General features: G+C 39.2%; 1 protein-coding gene across 1 annotated transcript in view; it reads right to left on the bottom strand.

Moving 5' to 3' along the window:
* Positions 1-419: 419 nt before the first annotated feature.
* The window catches only part of ppm1f (protein phosphatase, Mg2+/Mn2+ dependent, 1F), a gene marked incomplete at its 5' end in the record, with an annotated part of 49,443 nt that continues 33,750 nt past the window's right edge, over positions 420-16,112 (bottom strand). Inside the window, 5 exon segments of the mRNA XM_014027534.1 lie at positions 420-2,345; positions 4,300-4,393; positions 13,010-13,153; positions 15,503-15,691; positions 15,801-16,003. Of these exon segments, the coding sequence (XP_013882988.1) occupies positions 1,954-2,345; positions 4,300-4,393; positions 13,010-13,153; positions 15,503-15,691; positions 15,801-16,003 (1,022 nt within the window). The 3' untranslated portion in view covers positions 420-1,953.

Here is a 16,112-nt window from a genome sequence, read left to right as displayed (position 1 = left end):
CACGTCACCTTGAAGGCTGGGTGTCTCAAACTCTCCATGGATGTTTTGTCAACAGACGCTCTACACACCTTTCCCTCCTCCCACCTATGTGTGTGAGCTGGTGTCTGGCAGCAAAGCCTATGTTCTAATGCTAAGCACCTTCAGCCAAATAGTTCACAAAATAAGTGTTTTTTTTTTTTTTGTTTTGTTTTTTGGTTACAAAACTTTTAAATATGAAATCCGAACTGGAATTTAAACATGTGCAGCCACGATGAAATATTTTTTTCTATCTGTTTTGTAGGTGTTTAAATTATCTGTGTACTTTCAAGCACACAGACTCTCCAGCATCCATCAGAGGTACCTCAGCAGCACCCTCCACAGCCATACTTTCCACGGCACTGACTGCAAACTGCTTTTACAAAAATGATTTTCAAATCAACTTTTTGCAAATATTAAATGAATGCATTTTAATTGTCACAAACTTGAATTCATGTCAAATACAAAGCAAATACAAATGATAAATTCAGATGATCAATAATTGTATTAAAACATAGTAAAAYACATACATCTAAAAAGAATAAAAAGAGGAATAAAAAATAAGATGCACATGCTGTATACTTTAAAACAAAAGTTTGTCCCGCAAGTGAAACTTACTCAAACATAATAAAAAATAATAATAAATCAAAGCCCAGGAGCAAAATCTGTGGTAAATGGGACAAGATGAATTGCAACAAGACATTGCTCTGCCTAAATCTGTCACTGACAAAACACAATCCTGTCCAGGTTAAAGGTAAATTAACTGTTAGGTCCTGACTGACTATCTGTCACTGACAAAATAAAATTCAAGAAATAAATCTTACTACTAATGCTGTTCTGGTATATATGAAAATATTATCATTATCTTCCTTTAGATTCATTCATATGAATTATGCTGCTGTATGATAAAATGCAAAAAACAATTTTGAACAATTCTTAGTAATTAGTGAAAACTGATTTCCAGTTTGCGTAGATTAAATACTCTTGGTCTTATGTTATGGGACAGGATGAGAAAACTGATCTCCTCAGGCATCCAAACCTCTACTTTAAAAACACTGCTAAAGCTTTTAAAAAATATAACTGTGCAGTTCAAAGATGTGATTGATACATGTTAGGAAACAGAGGATGGAATAAGTGCGCACATGCTAAAGTTATATAAATCACATCTAAATGCACATTTGTTAACATGTACTGTCTCTGTCTCCGTTAAACCTGTGACTATGGCTAACTGACATTAGGGAAAATTTGGAGGTTGAGTTAAAAATCTTGTGAAAGTGACTCCACCATCTAATGGCATTTTTGCAATAAAAGGTCTGGTTCTGCTAGGCGTCAGTCAGCCTGGCCTTATTCTACCCCAGCCCTGGTTGTATTTGTTTAGAACAGAGAGCCGTCTTGATGTGGCCAGGGACCTTAATATTAATATTATTATTGTTGTTGTAATAATAATAATAATAATAATAATAATAATAATATTATTATTATTTGGGACACAACAATGGACTAAACCAAACTTGAAGGGCAAGTATCAAAGACAGTACATGACCATCCAACAGTATGAAACCGAAAACAAGAGGGCAAGATGGCAGAATCTAGTAAGCTAATGGTAGCTTATTGTTGCTTAGTAACTTGCTACATTTATTATATAGCTGAGCTCGGGCCAAGCAGCCTGGCTCAAATAAAACCACAGGTGTCACGGTTCTAGAAATCAAGACGGAACTGGGCCATAAGGGCTACTGCAAACATGTGGAACCCGGGTTTGAACCCAGGCCAGACCAGGCAAGGCAAGGCTGGGCCAGGCCTTGTAGTGCAAAAAGGCCTTTACAGACCAGTCAGATGTGACCTGAGTGGAGATGAATCCATTTTTCTCTGTATTCAGCTGTGTTCTTGTGTGTGTTAACGCCTGTATCCAGGATATCTAACAGCCTTACAAATGCCATGTCAAACAAGAGTTTGGTTCCCTGGTATTTGGGCAGCAACATGTGGTGGAGAAGCTTTCACAGTTCCAGAGGTGCAGTGTTGAACCAATAGTTGCTCTGGTGGACGTAGAAACACCAACATCACAGTAATGTTATCGGTAGATCCTGCTGCCTTGGCCTCACCTACCAATTTCTGTGCCACCTTCTGTCCCACACTGACCTCAGAGGACTCTGGTGGAAAACATTCTCCAGCAGTCTGCTGGAGTGCTTCCACAACCATATATGGAACCTCTGATGGTTTGACTGCATCAAAGAAGCCGTCACATGCTAGCAGCACGTAGTCCTCATCACCCAATAGCTGGATTGTTGAACAGTCTGCATCTCCGGACACATAAGGCTTCTGGTCAAAGTCACCTAAAGAAATGATGTGAGAGTGTTCAGCAGCTGATATTTAAAACACATTAAAACAGGTCTGACACTGAAGAGGGACTTTTCTTCTCATTCACAGCATAAAATAAAAAACATTATGACAGCATTTTCTGATTGCAATAAAAGACACTTATACGTAATAAGGAGTGCCAGTGGCACGAAGTGATCCTAGGATGGTCCAGAGAGATACCCCCCAGAAAATAAAATAAAATAAAATAAATTGTTCCACGTTCCTCTGATTCCTGAAGCATTCTGAAAAATACTGGTGCCAGAATACTCCAGAATTCTTCATAAAATTCTGCTGGGAACCCGTCCGGACCTGGGGCTTTCTTGTTCGGCATGTTTTTAATAGCTTCACATAATTCAGCTGATGTTATTGGAGAGTCTAGTTCTAAAGACTGGCTACTGGATAATTTTGGAAGTGATACTTTTTCCAAAAATTGTTCAATATCCTTATCTGAAGGGTTTATCTGCGGAGTGTATAAAACTCGGTAAAAGTCTCTGAAAACATTATTTACTTCTCCCTGATCATAAACTATATTCCCAGTTTGTTTTTAATACCAGATATAGTTGTTTTTTCTTTATTTATTTTAAGCTGGTTAGCTAAAATCTTCCTGATTTATTACTATGTTCAAAATTTTCTAATCGAAGTCGTATCAAGAATTAATTTTTTTTGTCTATGTATTCATTTAACTCTAATTTTGCCTTCCGCATTCTTTGCTGTATTTCTTCGCCTTGCAAAGTTCCTAACAATTTGATGGCTTCCTCTAGTTCGTGAATACGTTCAATTTCTTTTTTCTTTTTATTTGTTGAGTATGCTWTTATCTTGCCTCTCATAACTGTCTTCYCTGCCTCCCAGAGAGTAGATGCTGATGTTCCTGGTAAGTCATTATACTCTAGATATGATGTCCATTCCTCTTTAAAATATTTTAAAAACTGTTCATCATTGAGCAATGATGTATTAAATCTCCAATTTATGTTTGTTTTTATTTCTTTCTTATTAACTAAGGTTAAAGAGACTGGTGCATGATCACTGACAGCAATAGGGTGTATCTCACTGTCTAAAATATTGGCCAGCAATGAACTGCTGACTAAAAAATAGTCCAGGCGAGAATAAGAGTGATGAACATGTGAGAAGAACGTATATTCTTTGTTGTCAGGGTGAAGAGCACGCCATGCATCGCAAAGTCCATAATCACTCATATATTGTTTATGTTTGTGGATTGCCAACTGCGCTGAGCTCCAGCCGTATTCRTCCTGTCAATGTTATTATTTAGACCAAAGTTGAAATCGCCTCCAAGAAGCAGTGAGCAATCCAGGTGATTTGATAGAACAGAAAAGAAATCATGAAAAAATGAGGTATCATCCACATTTGGACCATATATGCTTGCAATACAGTATTTTTGGCTAAATAGAGAAAATTTTAATATTATATATCTACCCTTGGGGTCAATAACTGTATCTAATACTGTGAAGTTGATATTTTTATGTATTAATATTGCTACCCCTCTTTGTCTTGCATTATAACAGGCTGAGAATACGTTAGGGAACTCAGGAGATTTAAGATCATCTATAGTTGAATTTAATTTATGAATTTCTTGTAGTAATACAACAGCTGCCTTTAATCTTTTAAGCTGGTTAAAAACTCTATATCTTTTCTGTTGCTAAAAATGTATCTTAAATCTAAAGGTCGCAAACCTTTGCTTCAGAGGCTTTGAAAGCTCGACAGGGCTGATAGCTGCTTTGCATTTCAAAATATCATTTCATGTTATAATTGATAATATTAATAATTTTTATATATTACTTTATATCRTAAGAGCTAGTCATTAAATAAAGTATAAATCCAACAATATTTTCACAAGAATAACATAAAACTGTTTCCACTGGACGTGATGAGAAATGTAGGTCACTTAGTTCTGATAGGTTAAGAATGACTTACCAATTGCCCTGGAAACAGCATATGTGCCATTAACTCGCCAACAGCCCATGTAGGCAATACAGCCACCAAGATCTTCAATTCTCTGTTTTTCATCCTGTAAAGTTCAGATGAAGAACTTTTCTCAAAATTTGGCATTTCTCAAATTCATTGTATCTAAGTAAGTGCAGTTTTGTCAACGTCATTTTGTTTACAGCACATAAAAACAAAGATGAAGTGTTTAACAAATCATTCAAACAAACAGGTAAAACAACAATAAGGACAAAGAACCGCAAGTAAAATAACATAACAGATAATGCAAAAAAATATAGAAATGCACCATAAAACCATAAGCTCAAACTGGTTCTCAAACACCACATTAATCAAAAGCCAAAGAAAAAGAAAACAGATGGGTCTAAGCATAGATTTCAAGAGACTCAACAGTCTCAAGAAAAGCCCAATTCCCTTTATATTTTTGTTTGGATCTTGGGACTTGTAGATTCTGCTTGATAAACTGAAGTGCTCTCACTGGAATGTAGATGTTAAGGAGATCACAAAAATATGATGGGGCCAGACTTTTTAAAATTTTAAAAGCAAGCAGTAAAATCCTAATATCAATCTAGAAACAGACAGGAAGTCAGTGGAGCTAAGGGTAGCATGAAGAACCCCTTCCTCTAACACCCCTGTTAACTGACTCTTCCTTTCTCTAAGCAGAACCTCCCCTGCCTCCTTTGGTGATGGCAACATTTTAAATGTGGACTCATGGCAGATTTAGAGGTGAGGCTGTCTTTATTAGAAGCTCGGCTTTGCACCGTTGAGAAGCCAGCAGCTAGCCAGGCTAGCATTGAGCTGCCGAGAGAAGCCTCTTCTGTAAGCGGTCCCTCAGTGGATCCCCTGAGGCCACCGCCCCGAGCTAGCTGGGTGACGGCTCAGAAAAAGCACAGTGTTAAAGCTAAACCTTCCGACCGTCATCCCGTTCATGTTTCTAATCACTTCTCCCCACACAGCGACACTCTGGTCGAGAAGCAGACCCTGGCAGCTCCATAGTCCGAAACGTGGATCTAGGGTTTCTCAATGGGGGCGGTACCGCCTCCTAGGAGGCATTGTGACGGTGCCAGGGGGTGTTGGCAGCAATATTTACAAAAAGGGGGCGCTGTAATACATTTGGGGGGCATTTGCTTGAAGGTAAAATTTTCACCAAAGATTCACAACAGCACTTTAAACTTTGAACTGCTTGTGAAAAAGGGGTCTGTAACATTAACCCTCTTACACCGAGCGTGTTGGGCCGACGCAGACACATTTTGTCCTCTTTTTTTTAAATACCATAAGTTCTCGACCGTTTATGCTATCTGAAAAATTCCAACGGTTCATGAAAGCCGAGAATCTGGGCTTTTCGCTGATATATGGGGTTTTACGGTAATATTACATGACTAGCTGCAGCGGGCCCGGGAAGCAAGGTGTTTGTTTAGCCTTGTCTGAAGACACTCAGTGCAGAGTGAAGTGGAAAGTTACAAGTGACAGCATGTTTTTATCAGAGCAGAGAGGAATTTTGCTAGAATAATGTCTGAAAGATGTTCTTCAAGAGTCATCAAACCATCACGGACATTCCAGGATGATTTTGAGACCTAAGAAGACTGTGAGGAATCGGCTTCTTGTGAGGACAGGTAACGTTAAGTTTGATGGATTTTCTGAGCGCATCATTCTTGTGAATGAAGCCAGTTTTTACTCTTATATTTTATTTTATGAATATGTGGATAGTTGTTTGTATGTTTGCTTTTATAACAGTGTAACAAGTAAGTTATTTTGTACAATATAAGCGTATTTAGAGTTAGTATGTGTAAATACTGTGCACATTTGTCTCCAAAAGGCAGTTTTTTTTGTATCAACCTACTGATGTTTGCTCTGTAAACCCTGCCTTGTTTTTACTATATACAGCAGGTAAAATAAGTACTGAACACGCCACCATTTTTCTCAGTAAATATATTACTAGAGGTGCTAATGACAATGAAATTTTCACCAGATGTTGGTAACAACCCAAGCGATCCATAGADAGAAATCAAACCATAAATGTCYAGAAATGAAGTTATTTGTAATAATGTGGAATGGCACAGGGAAAAAGTATTGAACAGGCTTACTGAAATTTATCTAATACTTTGTACAAAAGACTTTGTTGTCAATAACAGCTTCAAGACGCCTCCTGTATGGAGAAACTAGTGGCATGCATTGCTCAGGTGTGATTTTGGCCCATTCTTCCACACAAACAGTCTTCAAATCTTGAAGGTTTCATGGACCTCTTCTATGAACTCTGATCTTTAGTTCTTTCCATAGATTTTCTGTTGGATTCAGGTCAGGTGATTGGCTGGGCCATTCCAGCAGCTTTAGTTTCTTTCTCTGAAACCAACAGAGAGTTTCCTTGGCTTTGTGTTTGGGGTCATTGTCTTGCTGAATTGTCCAGCCACGTTTCATCTTCATCATCCTGGTAGATGGAAGCAGATTTTTTATCAATGATGTCTCTGTACATTTTTCCATTCATCCTTCCTTCAATTATTTGAAGTTTGCCAGTACCATATGCTGAAAAACAGCCCCACACCATGATGTTCCCACCTCCAAACTTCACTGTTGGTATGGTGTTTTTGGGCTGATGTGCAGTGCCATTTGACCTCCAAACATGATGTGTATTCTGGCATCCAAACAGTTCAATGTTGGTCTCATCTGACCARACTATATTCTCCCAGTATTTCACAGGCTTGTCTAAATGTTGTGCAGCAAACTTTAAAGGAGCTTCAACATGCTGTTTCTTCAGCAGTGGAGTCTTGCGTGGTGAGCATGCATACAGGCCATGGTGGTTCAGTGCATTACTTATTGTTTTCTTTGAAACAAACGTACCTGCTAATTCCAGGTCTTTCTGAAGCTCTCCACAAGTGGTCCTTGGCTCTTGGACAACTCTTCTGATAATTCTTTTCACTCCTCTGTCAGAAATCTTGCGAGGAACACCTGGTTGTTGTGTGGTGGTTGTGAAGTTCTTGAGAGAGCTCTTTACTTTTACTCATCATCAGATGGTTCTTGTGTGATACCTGGCCATCATTTGGGACTGAACCAGCTGATATTAACTTGCACTGACAAGGGTCAGGCTTGTTTTCTAATTACTGAGAGAGTTCAGCCGGTGTCTTGGCTTTCCATGCCTTTTTACACCTCCCTTTCTTCATGTGTTCAATACTTTTTCTCTGTGCCATTCTACATTATTACAAATAACTTGAATAACCTGGACACAAACCCAGCAGCGATAGATCCAGGTTAGCAGCTACACATGATCCTTCATCCCAGACTTGGTTTATGAGTTAAAATTACTTAATAATGACCTGATTTTTATGAAAAGCTGCTTTTTAAATAATCTTTTAGGAACTTATTAGTATTTTTATCTGTAGGTTGCATGATGTCATGTCAGTTTTGGTTATGAATAGGCCCATCAGTAAATTTAGGTGATTATCATAATTACACCTGTTTATTGGGTAAAATTATTAATGTTCATATTTTAAACATGTAGTTGAATCAGCACTGCTTGGCACAATGTCGTGTTACAAACAAAACTAAATCAAGAATAGAAAAAAAGTAAAATGGAACTCTAAACTCGTTTGATAAATCATCACATTAATTTCCTGATCTCGGCCAGCAGTGAGTTTAAAACCAGGATGATTCATACATGGACTATTGGATGGATCTGTCTCTAAAATAGTTATGAAATCAAGTGTTTATTTATGTAGGTAAAAATATGTTTAGCAACTTGTTAAAATACTCCAGAATGCAGGAAACAGCATCTACTTTCATCAAAATTTCCTGGGGGAGAACCCCCAGACCCCTCCCACCAGTGTGCCCTTCACACATACAGTGCTTCTAATCCATGAGTAGCAGCAAAGACAAGTATAGTAGGAGCACTTGTGTAAAAGAACTAAAGTCTGTCTCCTGGTGTCTTTGTGTTTTTGTGGAGGAAACCTGGTCTGATGTGGASAGATGGCATCCATCCCACCCTAACTGGGGCCGCTCTCCTTTGTAAGAATTTAGCTGATTTTGTTGACCACAGAAATTATTGACAATCCAGGGTCCAGATTAGGAAGCAGAGTTGTAGTCTTTCACACATCTCTGCTGCTTCTCCTTTATTACCCGCCCAACCCCCCATTAACATTGTGTCAGCCCCACGGACCAAATTAAATAAAAATAAAAACTCTAGAAAAATAAATCATAAAAATCTTATAAAAATAAACACAGTTACTTTACCAGAACAAAACAATAAAACCATTAGGTGTGGTTTATTAAATATCAGCTCTCTTTCTTCTAAGTCTCTGTTGGTTAATGATCTGATAACTGATCATCAAATTTATTGTGAGGATGTGTGTTTTGTCAGTCTGTGTTATCTCCCTCTTGTGTTCCCTCATTGTTATCACACATTCCCCTCAATCTAGTTCCTGCTGTTTAATCATCCTCACCTGTTGTCATCTCCAATCAATCCTGCCACCAGGTGTTCATCATTTCCTCATTCCCTCTGTTTGTATATATACTGGTCTTTTACTCTACACCCTCACTGGCTCATTGTTTGGTTTACCCAACTGTTACGTTTCTCCCTTGTTGTTATTGTTATTTAGTTTTTGCTGCCTTGACAGCTTTTTGTTTATTTTTGTTAAAATAAACATTTTTCTTATTAAAACTCTTACCTCCGTCTGGATTTGGGTTCTTCTCCTAGTCAAACTTAACATTTATTTATTCTGTCTTACTGAAACCTGGTTACAACAGGAGGATTTTGTTATTATAAATTAATCCACTCCTGTTAATTATTTAAGTTTTCATGTTCCTAGAACAAAAGGTCGTGGTGGAGGAGTAGCTGCAGTTTATAAGTCAGAACTATTAATTAATGCTAAATCAAATATTAGTTATTATTCATTTGAGTCTTTGTCCTTCAGTCTTTCTCATCCAAAATGGAAATCAGAAAAACCTCTACTACTTGTTATTTATCGTCCTCCAGGCCCTTATTCACAGTTTTTATCTGAATTCTCATATTTTCTGACAGATTTATTATTAAATACTAATAAAATTATAATAATGGGAGATTTTAACCACTTTGATATTTTCTGAAGATGTCAGGCTATTTCAAACTTTTAGAAACAGATTTGTGAACATGTTAATATATTCGGTGCAAAAATTCCTATTAAATGTGAAACGTACTTATGCGATTTCCCAACGACAAATTGGAATATTACTGACAAAAAATTACTGGGTTTGTTATTCGTTGCAAGCGGGAAAGCCATCACAAGAAAATGGTTGAAAGCTGAATCCCCAACCACCGAGGAATGGATTACCATTGTACACGAAATATACATCATGGAAAAGCTCTCTTTCACCCTCAAGATGCAAAAGGACATGTTTTACAAGAACTGGACTAAATGGACTGAGTATGTAAAACCTTTGAGATCTACCTTTACATGAACAATATGATATTGAATTTAAATAATTTGTTTTGTGTTATTGACATGCTTCCCGTGTGTGTATATGCATGTTTGACTTAAAAGTTAAAAAAATTCCTTTAAAAATTATAAAAAACTAATGGGAGATTTTAACATTCATGTTGATAGTGAAAGTGATAGCTTAAATGTAGCTTTTAGTAATCTAACTGAGTCAATTGGTTTTAATCAAAATGTCCACAGACCTGCTCACTCCCTTCATCACACTCTTCATCTGGTTCTAACGTATGGTATAAAGAGTAAGAACTTAATAATACATCCTCACAATCCTGTTCTCTCTGACCAGTTTTAATAACCKTTGAGTTTACATTAGCTGACTTTAAAGCTACTGAGAGTAAATTTCATTATAGTAGATGTTTATCAGAGAATGCTGTAGCTAAATTTAAAAAATCTCTTCCATCTTAATTTTCCTCTGTCTTACAGAATAATGTAACAGAGAACAGTAACTTGTTGATAATTTTACAACTTTAACGCAAACTTCTCTTGATGAAATTGATCCACTAAAAAAGAAAGTTATCGATTGGAGGAAGCCGACTCCTTGGTTTAATTCAGAGTTACGTTCTTTAAAACAGGCATCTAGAAAACTAGAGGGAAAATGGTGCTCCACTAACATAGAAGAATCTTATTTAACCTGGAGAGACAGYCTGTTAACATATAAGAAAGCCCTTCGTAAAGCTAGAACTGTCTATTATTCATCCTTAATAGAAGAGAATAAAAACAATCCCAGGTTTCTGTTCAGCACTGTAGCTAGACTAATGAAAAGTCCTATCTCTGATGAGCCATGTAACCCTTTAACTCTAAGTAGTAATGACTTCATGAGATTATTTATAGATAAAATAATTTTAATAAAGAATAAAATCCATGCCAATCTTCCTGCTACTGTCTYTGATTCTSATCAGATGAGGCAGCTTTAGTGTCACTAGATCCTGATTTATGTCTGGACAGTTTTTGTCCTGTTGAGCTCTCTGAATTATCTAAAATAATAGCTTCATCCAAACCATCAACATGTCTACTATCCCATCCCAACCAGACTGTTCAAAGAAGCATTTCCCTTAATTAATATCCATATTTTAGATGTACTTAATTTACTTTGAATGAATGGTAATGTGCCACAGAGCTTTAAGGTTGCTGTAATTAAACCTTTACTTAAGAAACCTGATCTTGATTCAAGAATTCCGGCCAACTATAAACCTATATCTAATCTCTCATTCATCTCAAAAATTCTTGGATTAGGTTAGATTGGTTTGAACTTGACGATGACCAGTCTGGACTTCAGCTGTGGCACAGTGGTTTGGGGTGGGGGTCGTCCAGGAATCGGAAGGTCACCGGTTCGATCCCCTGTCCAGCTGTCTCAGTTGTTGTGTCCTTGGGCAAGATACTTAACCCCAATGCCTCTGATGTGTGTCCCATCAGTGTATGAATGTGATTGGCACTGATTAGTCTCCACAGTTGATTGTACATGTTAGCTTTGTAGGAGATCTACTAGAGTGCTGTGTGAATGGGTAAATGAGGACACAGATTGTAGTGTTAAGTGCTTTGAGTGTCCTGGATGGTGATCGAACCGGCGACCTTCCGGTTCTGGGACTACCCCCTTAACCATTCCGCCACGGCCGCCCACATTTTGATTAATCCTAAATCCTTAAGCAGCAAAAATGCTACTACCGCATGCTTTTGGCTACTTGTCAACAGATGTCCGTTCACACCGAACACGTCTGAAGACACGCAATGGGAGGAGTGTCTTAGTTCATTTTCCGGTCTGTTGACGGTTGAAATAAAGATAAAATAAATAAAATGGCTTTGTTTTATTTACTAAATAGCAAGCGAACATTGCACACAGCAGATAATTAATTCACCAGATAAGAGGCACTCTGAACTGTGAGCTTTTTTTTTTAGACCGGGACCAGACAAGAGGAGAGGGAGGAAGGTCTTTTTTTTCCGGTCTGTCTTTAATGACGTGTGAAATAAAGTTAAAATAAATAAAATGGCTTTGTTTTATTTACTAAAGAGCAAGTGAACGTTGCGCACAGCAGATMATTTATTCACCAGATAATTCAGAGGTGGTTTCGTTTCACCACTCCAGGGACTGCGAGCTGAAGGACTTTTTTTGTCCCGAGCTCAGCGAGCTGCTGTCTCATCACATCTCCAGCCAGATCACCAACTGCAGATGATCAATTTCAGCTAAAAAGGCTCCTGTCCGTCTTTGTCAGGTTCATGAAACCGTCACATGAAAAAAATTCTCTCCCGATTGGTTGCTGCTGCGCGTCGAGCAGCCAAAGTTTAATTTGTTGAACTCCAGCAGCCGCTGCTTTGGACATGCTGCATGCACGGAAAATGCTCTGCCACATCTTACCGCTCTCTTGCGCGCTGCTCTAAACTGCCAAAACGTGCCACAACACGCTGCGCTGCTCCCAGATGCGCGGCCACCATAGACTTTGCATGTAAACTGGCTGCTTCGGCTGCTCAAAACGCATTTGGTGTGTACCTGGCTTTAGAATGCTGGAGCACAAACTGAGCACATTTCCTCACTCTGCTGTTACCTTTAGTCTCTCTCCTTGGGATGGGAGACTGTGATGAAGTGATTCAACGCGGCCTGCTGCCTTCTTCTTTAGATTGTTTTATTTTTATGTACAGTGCCCTGAGGCAACGTATGTTGTGACTTGGCACTATATAAATAAACTGAATTGAACTGAATTGAATTGAATAGATGATGCAACAGCTGTGGCAGTCACTGAGGGTAAAGGCAAACTTCCAAGTTGGCCACCATCCCCAGGCATCTGGCCAAGTCAAATGGGCAAATCACAMCGTAGTAAATATTCTAAAGAAATACGGTGCAGTCAACCACAGAGACTACGACATTAAACTGCCTCTAGTCCTGATGGTTATTTGGGCAACGCCACGAGTCCACAGGTGTCTCCCTGTTCGAGCTGATGACAGGTAGACAGACTATTTTCCAGACACATAGGTCAATTCTATGCCACAATCAAGTAATTATGTTACATTCAGTTGTTCTGAAAATGCTTTATGACAAAAATAAATCTGATCATACCCTATCTATACACCTTAAACAGCTCAGACTTATGGTTTCTTTATTTGTTCCTTTTGTTAGTTCACTGCAACAAAAAAGTCACATTTCACACATGTTGTGCAATAATTCTTTACCTTTTTAGATTAAAACATTCAGAAATAATTCACAGCAGAGATTTTTGTGTGAGTCACATCTTTACCTCTCTCTCTGGTTTATGGGGGTCCATGAGTGTAACAACTTCCCCACTTCTGACCAGTAATGCTTGGGAGTCTCCGAGCCAAGCCACAGTCAACTCCTGTCCTTGAATTAGCACTGCCACTCCTGTACTACCACTTCGCAGACGCTATTAACACACAGACAGACAAATTATTGAGGTTTAAACTGTATACAGACAATAGTCATGGCTGTGGCTCTCACTGGATTGTTGACTTGGAAGCTTGAGCAGTTTGGCTCGTGTCTTGTTTTAATTTGACTATACAGGCTAGCAGGGATTTGATTAAGTACCCAGAGAAACTCTTCATCTTACAATCAAAAGATCATTGTGGCTTAATAAATACGACTCAAAATAAGTGACATCTGAAACTCAAAAACTCCTACTGAGGAGGGTACAAAAGAGTAAAGAACAATCACTTCCACTTAGTGTCTTATTCAATCAAGCTCTTTTACAGAAATGTTACCCCACAGAACATCTACACAAAAACAGGTTTAAGGCAATTGCATTAACTTAAATTTTTTAAATAGGAGGTAATTAGGGTTAGGATCAAAAATCGACTCTGTTAACTTCAATTTATTTTGAAAACGCTTAAGTGCATTTCTGACTTGGCTAAAAGCTATTTAAGCAATTTTTAGCAAAGCAGCTAAAAACAGGAAAATCATAAACCTGCTATGAGGTAACATATTTCATGTTACCTCATTGCATTTTAAGTGGGAAGATTGGAAACATTGGTTTTACACATCATCAGGGCCTCATATATCAAACAGCACGCAGGTTTTCATAATAAAAGTTGCTTACAGATGAAAGTGGAAAAGTACGAACCATGCGCATGCATGTTTCTGTGCTCCTTTCATTCATACATCCCATCAAACGTGAAACTGAGTGCACCTGAGACACCTCTCAACACAMCTCTATTTCGTCCATCAGTTTTCATCAACTTATCCGAGATTGGGTCGTGGGGGCAGCAGCCTAACCAGAGACACCCAGACTTCACTCTACCCAGCCACTTGGACCAGCTCCTCTGGAGGAATCCCAAGGCGTTCCCAGGCCAGCAGAGAAACATAGTCCCTCCAGTGTCCTGGGTCTTCCTCTGGGCCTCCTCCCAGTGGGACGTGCCCAGAACACCTCACCAGGGAGGYGTCCAAGAGGTATCCTAACCAAATGCCCGAGCCACCTCAACTGGCTCCGCTCGACGTGGAGGAGCAGCGGCTCTACTCTGAGTCCCTCCCAGATGACTGGGCTTCTTACTCTATCTCTAAGGGAGAGCCCAGMCACCTTGCATAGGAAACTCATTTCAGCCACTTGTATTCGCGATCTCGTTCTTTCGGTCACTAACCAAAGCTCGTGACCATAGATGAGGGTAGGAACGTAGACCGACCGGTAAACTGCGAGCTTCGCCTTCACCACCATGACACACCGGTACAGCGCCCGTATCACTGCAGACGCAGCACCAATTCGCCTGTCGATCTCCCGCTCAATTTTTCCCTCATTTGTGAACAAGACCCCGAGATACTTAAACTCCGCTTGGGGCAGGACCTCCTCCCCGACCCAGAGAAGACACCCTACCTGTTTCCGGCTCAAGACCATAGTCTCGGATTTGGAGGCACCGATCCTCATCCCGGCCGCTACACACTCGGCTGCGAACTGCTCCAGTGAGAGATGGAGATCCCGATCTGATGAAGCCAACAAGACCACATCATCCGCAAAAAACAGAGATGTGATCCTAAGGTCAACAAAAAGGATCTCCTCAACACCTTGGCTGCACCTAGAAATTCTTTCCATAAAAGTTATGAACAGAATCTGTGACAAAGGGCAACCTTGGCAGAGTCCAACTCCCACCGGAAACGAGTCCGACTTACTACCGGCAATGCGGACCAAGCTCTGACACCGTACAGGGACCTAACAGCATGTATCAATGGGCCTGGTACCCCATACTCCCAGAGTACCCCCCACAGGAGTCCACGAGGAACACTGTCAAACACCTTCTCCAGGTCCACAAAACACATGTAGACTGGTTGGACGAACTCCCATGCACCCTCCAGGATCCTGCTAAGGGTGTAGAGCTGGTCCGCTGTTCCACGACCAGGATTAAAACCAGACTTCTCTTCCTGAATCTGAGATTCGACTATCTGACAGATCCTCCTCTCCAGGACCCCTGAATAGACCTTACCAGGGAGGCTCAGAAGTGTGATCCCCCTGTAGTTGGAACACACTCTGCGTGATATGATAATGATATGTTGCATTTTTGTTTACTTTAAAACGCAATTAGTTCTAGGGTTTTGAAAAATCTGTTTCTAAATTAGTGTTTAATAATTTGAATAATGACACAATTAATAAAAATATACATTACCAAATATTTCATTCAACTGAGATTGTGTGTGTAAATTACAATCAACTCAAGATTTTTCAAATGAGATTTTCCCAACAGGATTATCAATAAAAAAAGAAAAGCTTATTGGATTACAGCTGTTTCAGTACCTCTCTTTTGGCTTTGCCTCTGAACATGTCATCTGTGTGTTTGAAGGCTCTTTTAAAAGCAGTTGCTGTGTCCTTTTGAAGCATCTCCTGTTTACTCAGAGCAACATGAAGGTGAGTTGCAGCATAAATGGCAGCATCAACCCCTCCGTGGCCATCAAACACAGCATAAAAGGCACGTTGAACTCCATCCTGCTCCATAGTAGAARCAGAAAACACCATTATTAATTTTTTTTATTAAGCAATAATGAGGAAGGAAATTTAGAAACAAACACTGTGCATTGCAGTGGAAGTTTTGCACCTGGATACCAAAGAGCTCGTTGAATTCAGCTAGGGCCAAATGCTTGTCTTCCATCTTCCTCCTTGTGTTCTTGATGGAATAAATAGAACATTGGAAGGTGCGAGAGCCAGAAGAGGGCAACTTGGGGAGTTCTCGAAGCCATGTCACAGCTACATCTATCAGCTTCCTCAAGAAGAGGCGTTGGACTGCTTCTGATTGAAAGACTGACAGAAAAAATTCACATAAAAAACTTTATACACACATACATAGAAATTAAACATTTTTTATACATATACATTTTTTATTCAAATACAGGTAAAATAAGTATTATAT

This window comes from Austrofundulus limnaeus, unplaced genomic scaffold (assembly GCF_001266775.1).
Source record: "Austrofundulus limnaeus strain Quisiro unplaced genomic scaffold, Austrofundulus_limnaeus-1.0 Scaffold659, whole genome shotgun sequence".
NCBI classification, from domain to species: domain Eukaryota; kingdom Metazoa; phylum Chordata; class Actinopteri; order Cyprinodontiformes; family Rivulidae; genus Austrofundulus; species Austrofundulus limnaeus.
Note: the sequence above shows the minus strand (reverse complement) of the source record. Positions and strands in the feature narration are given on the sequence as shown.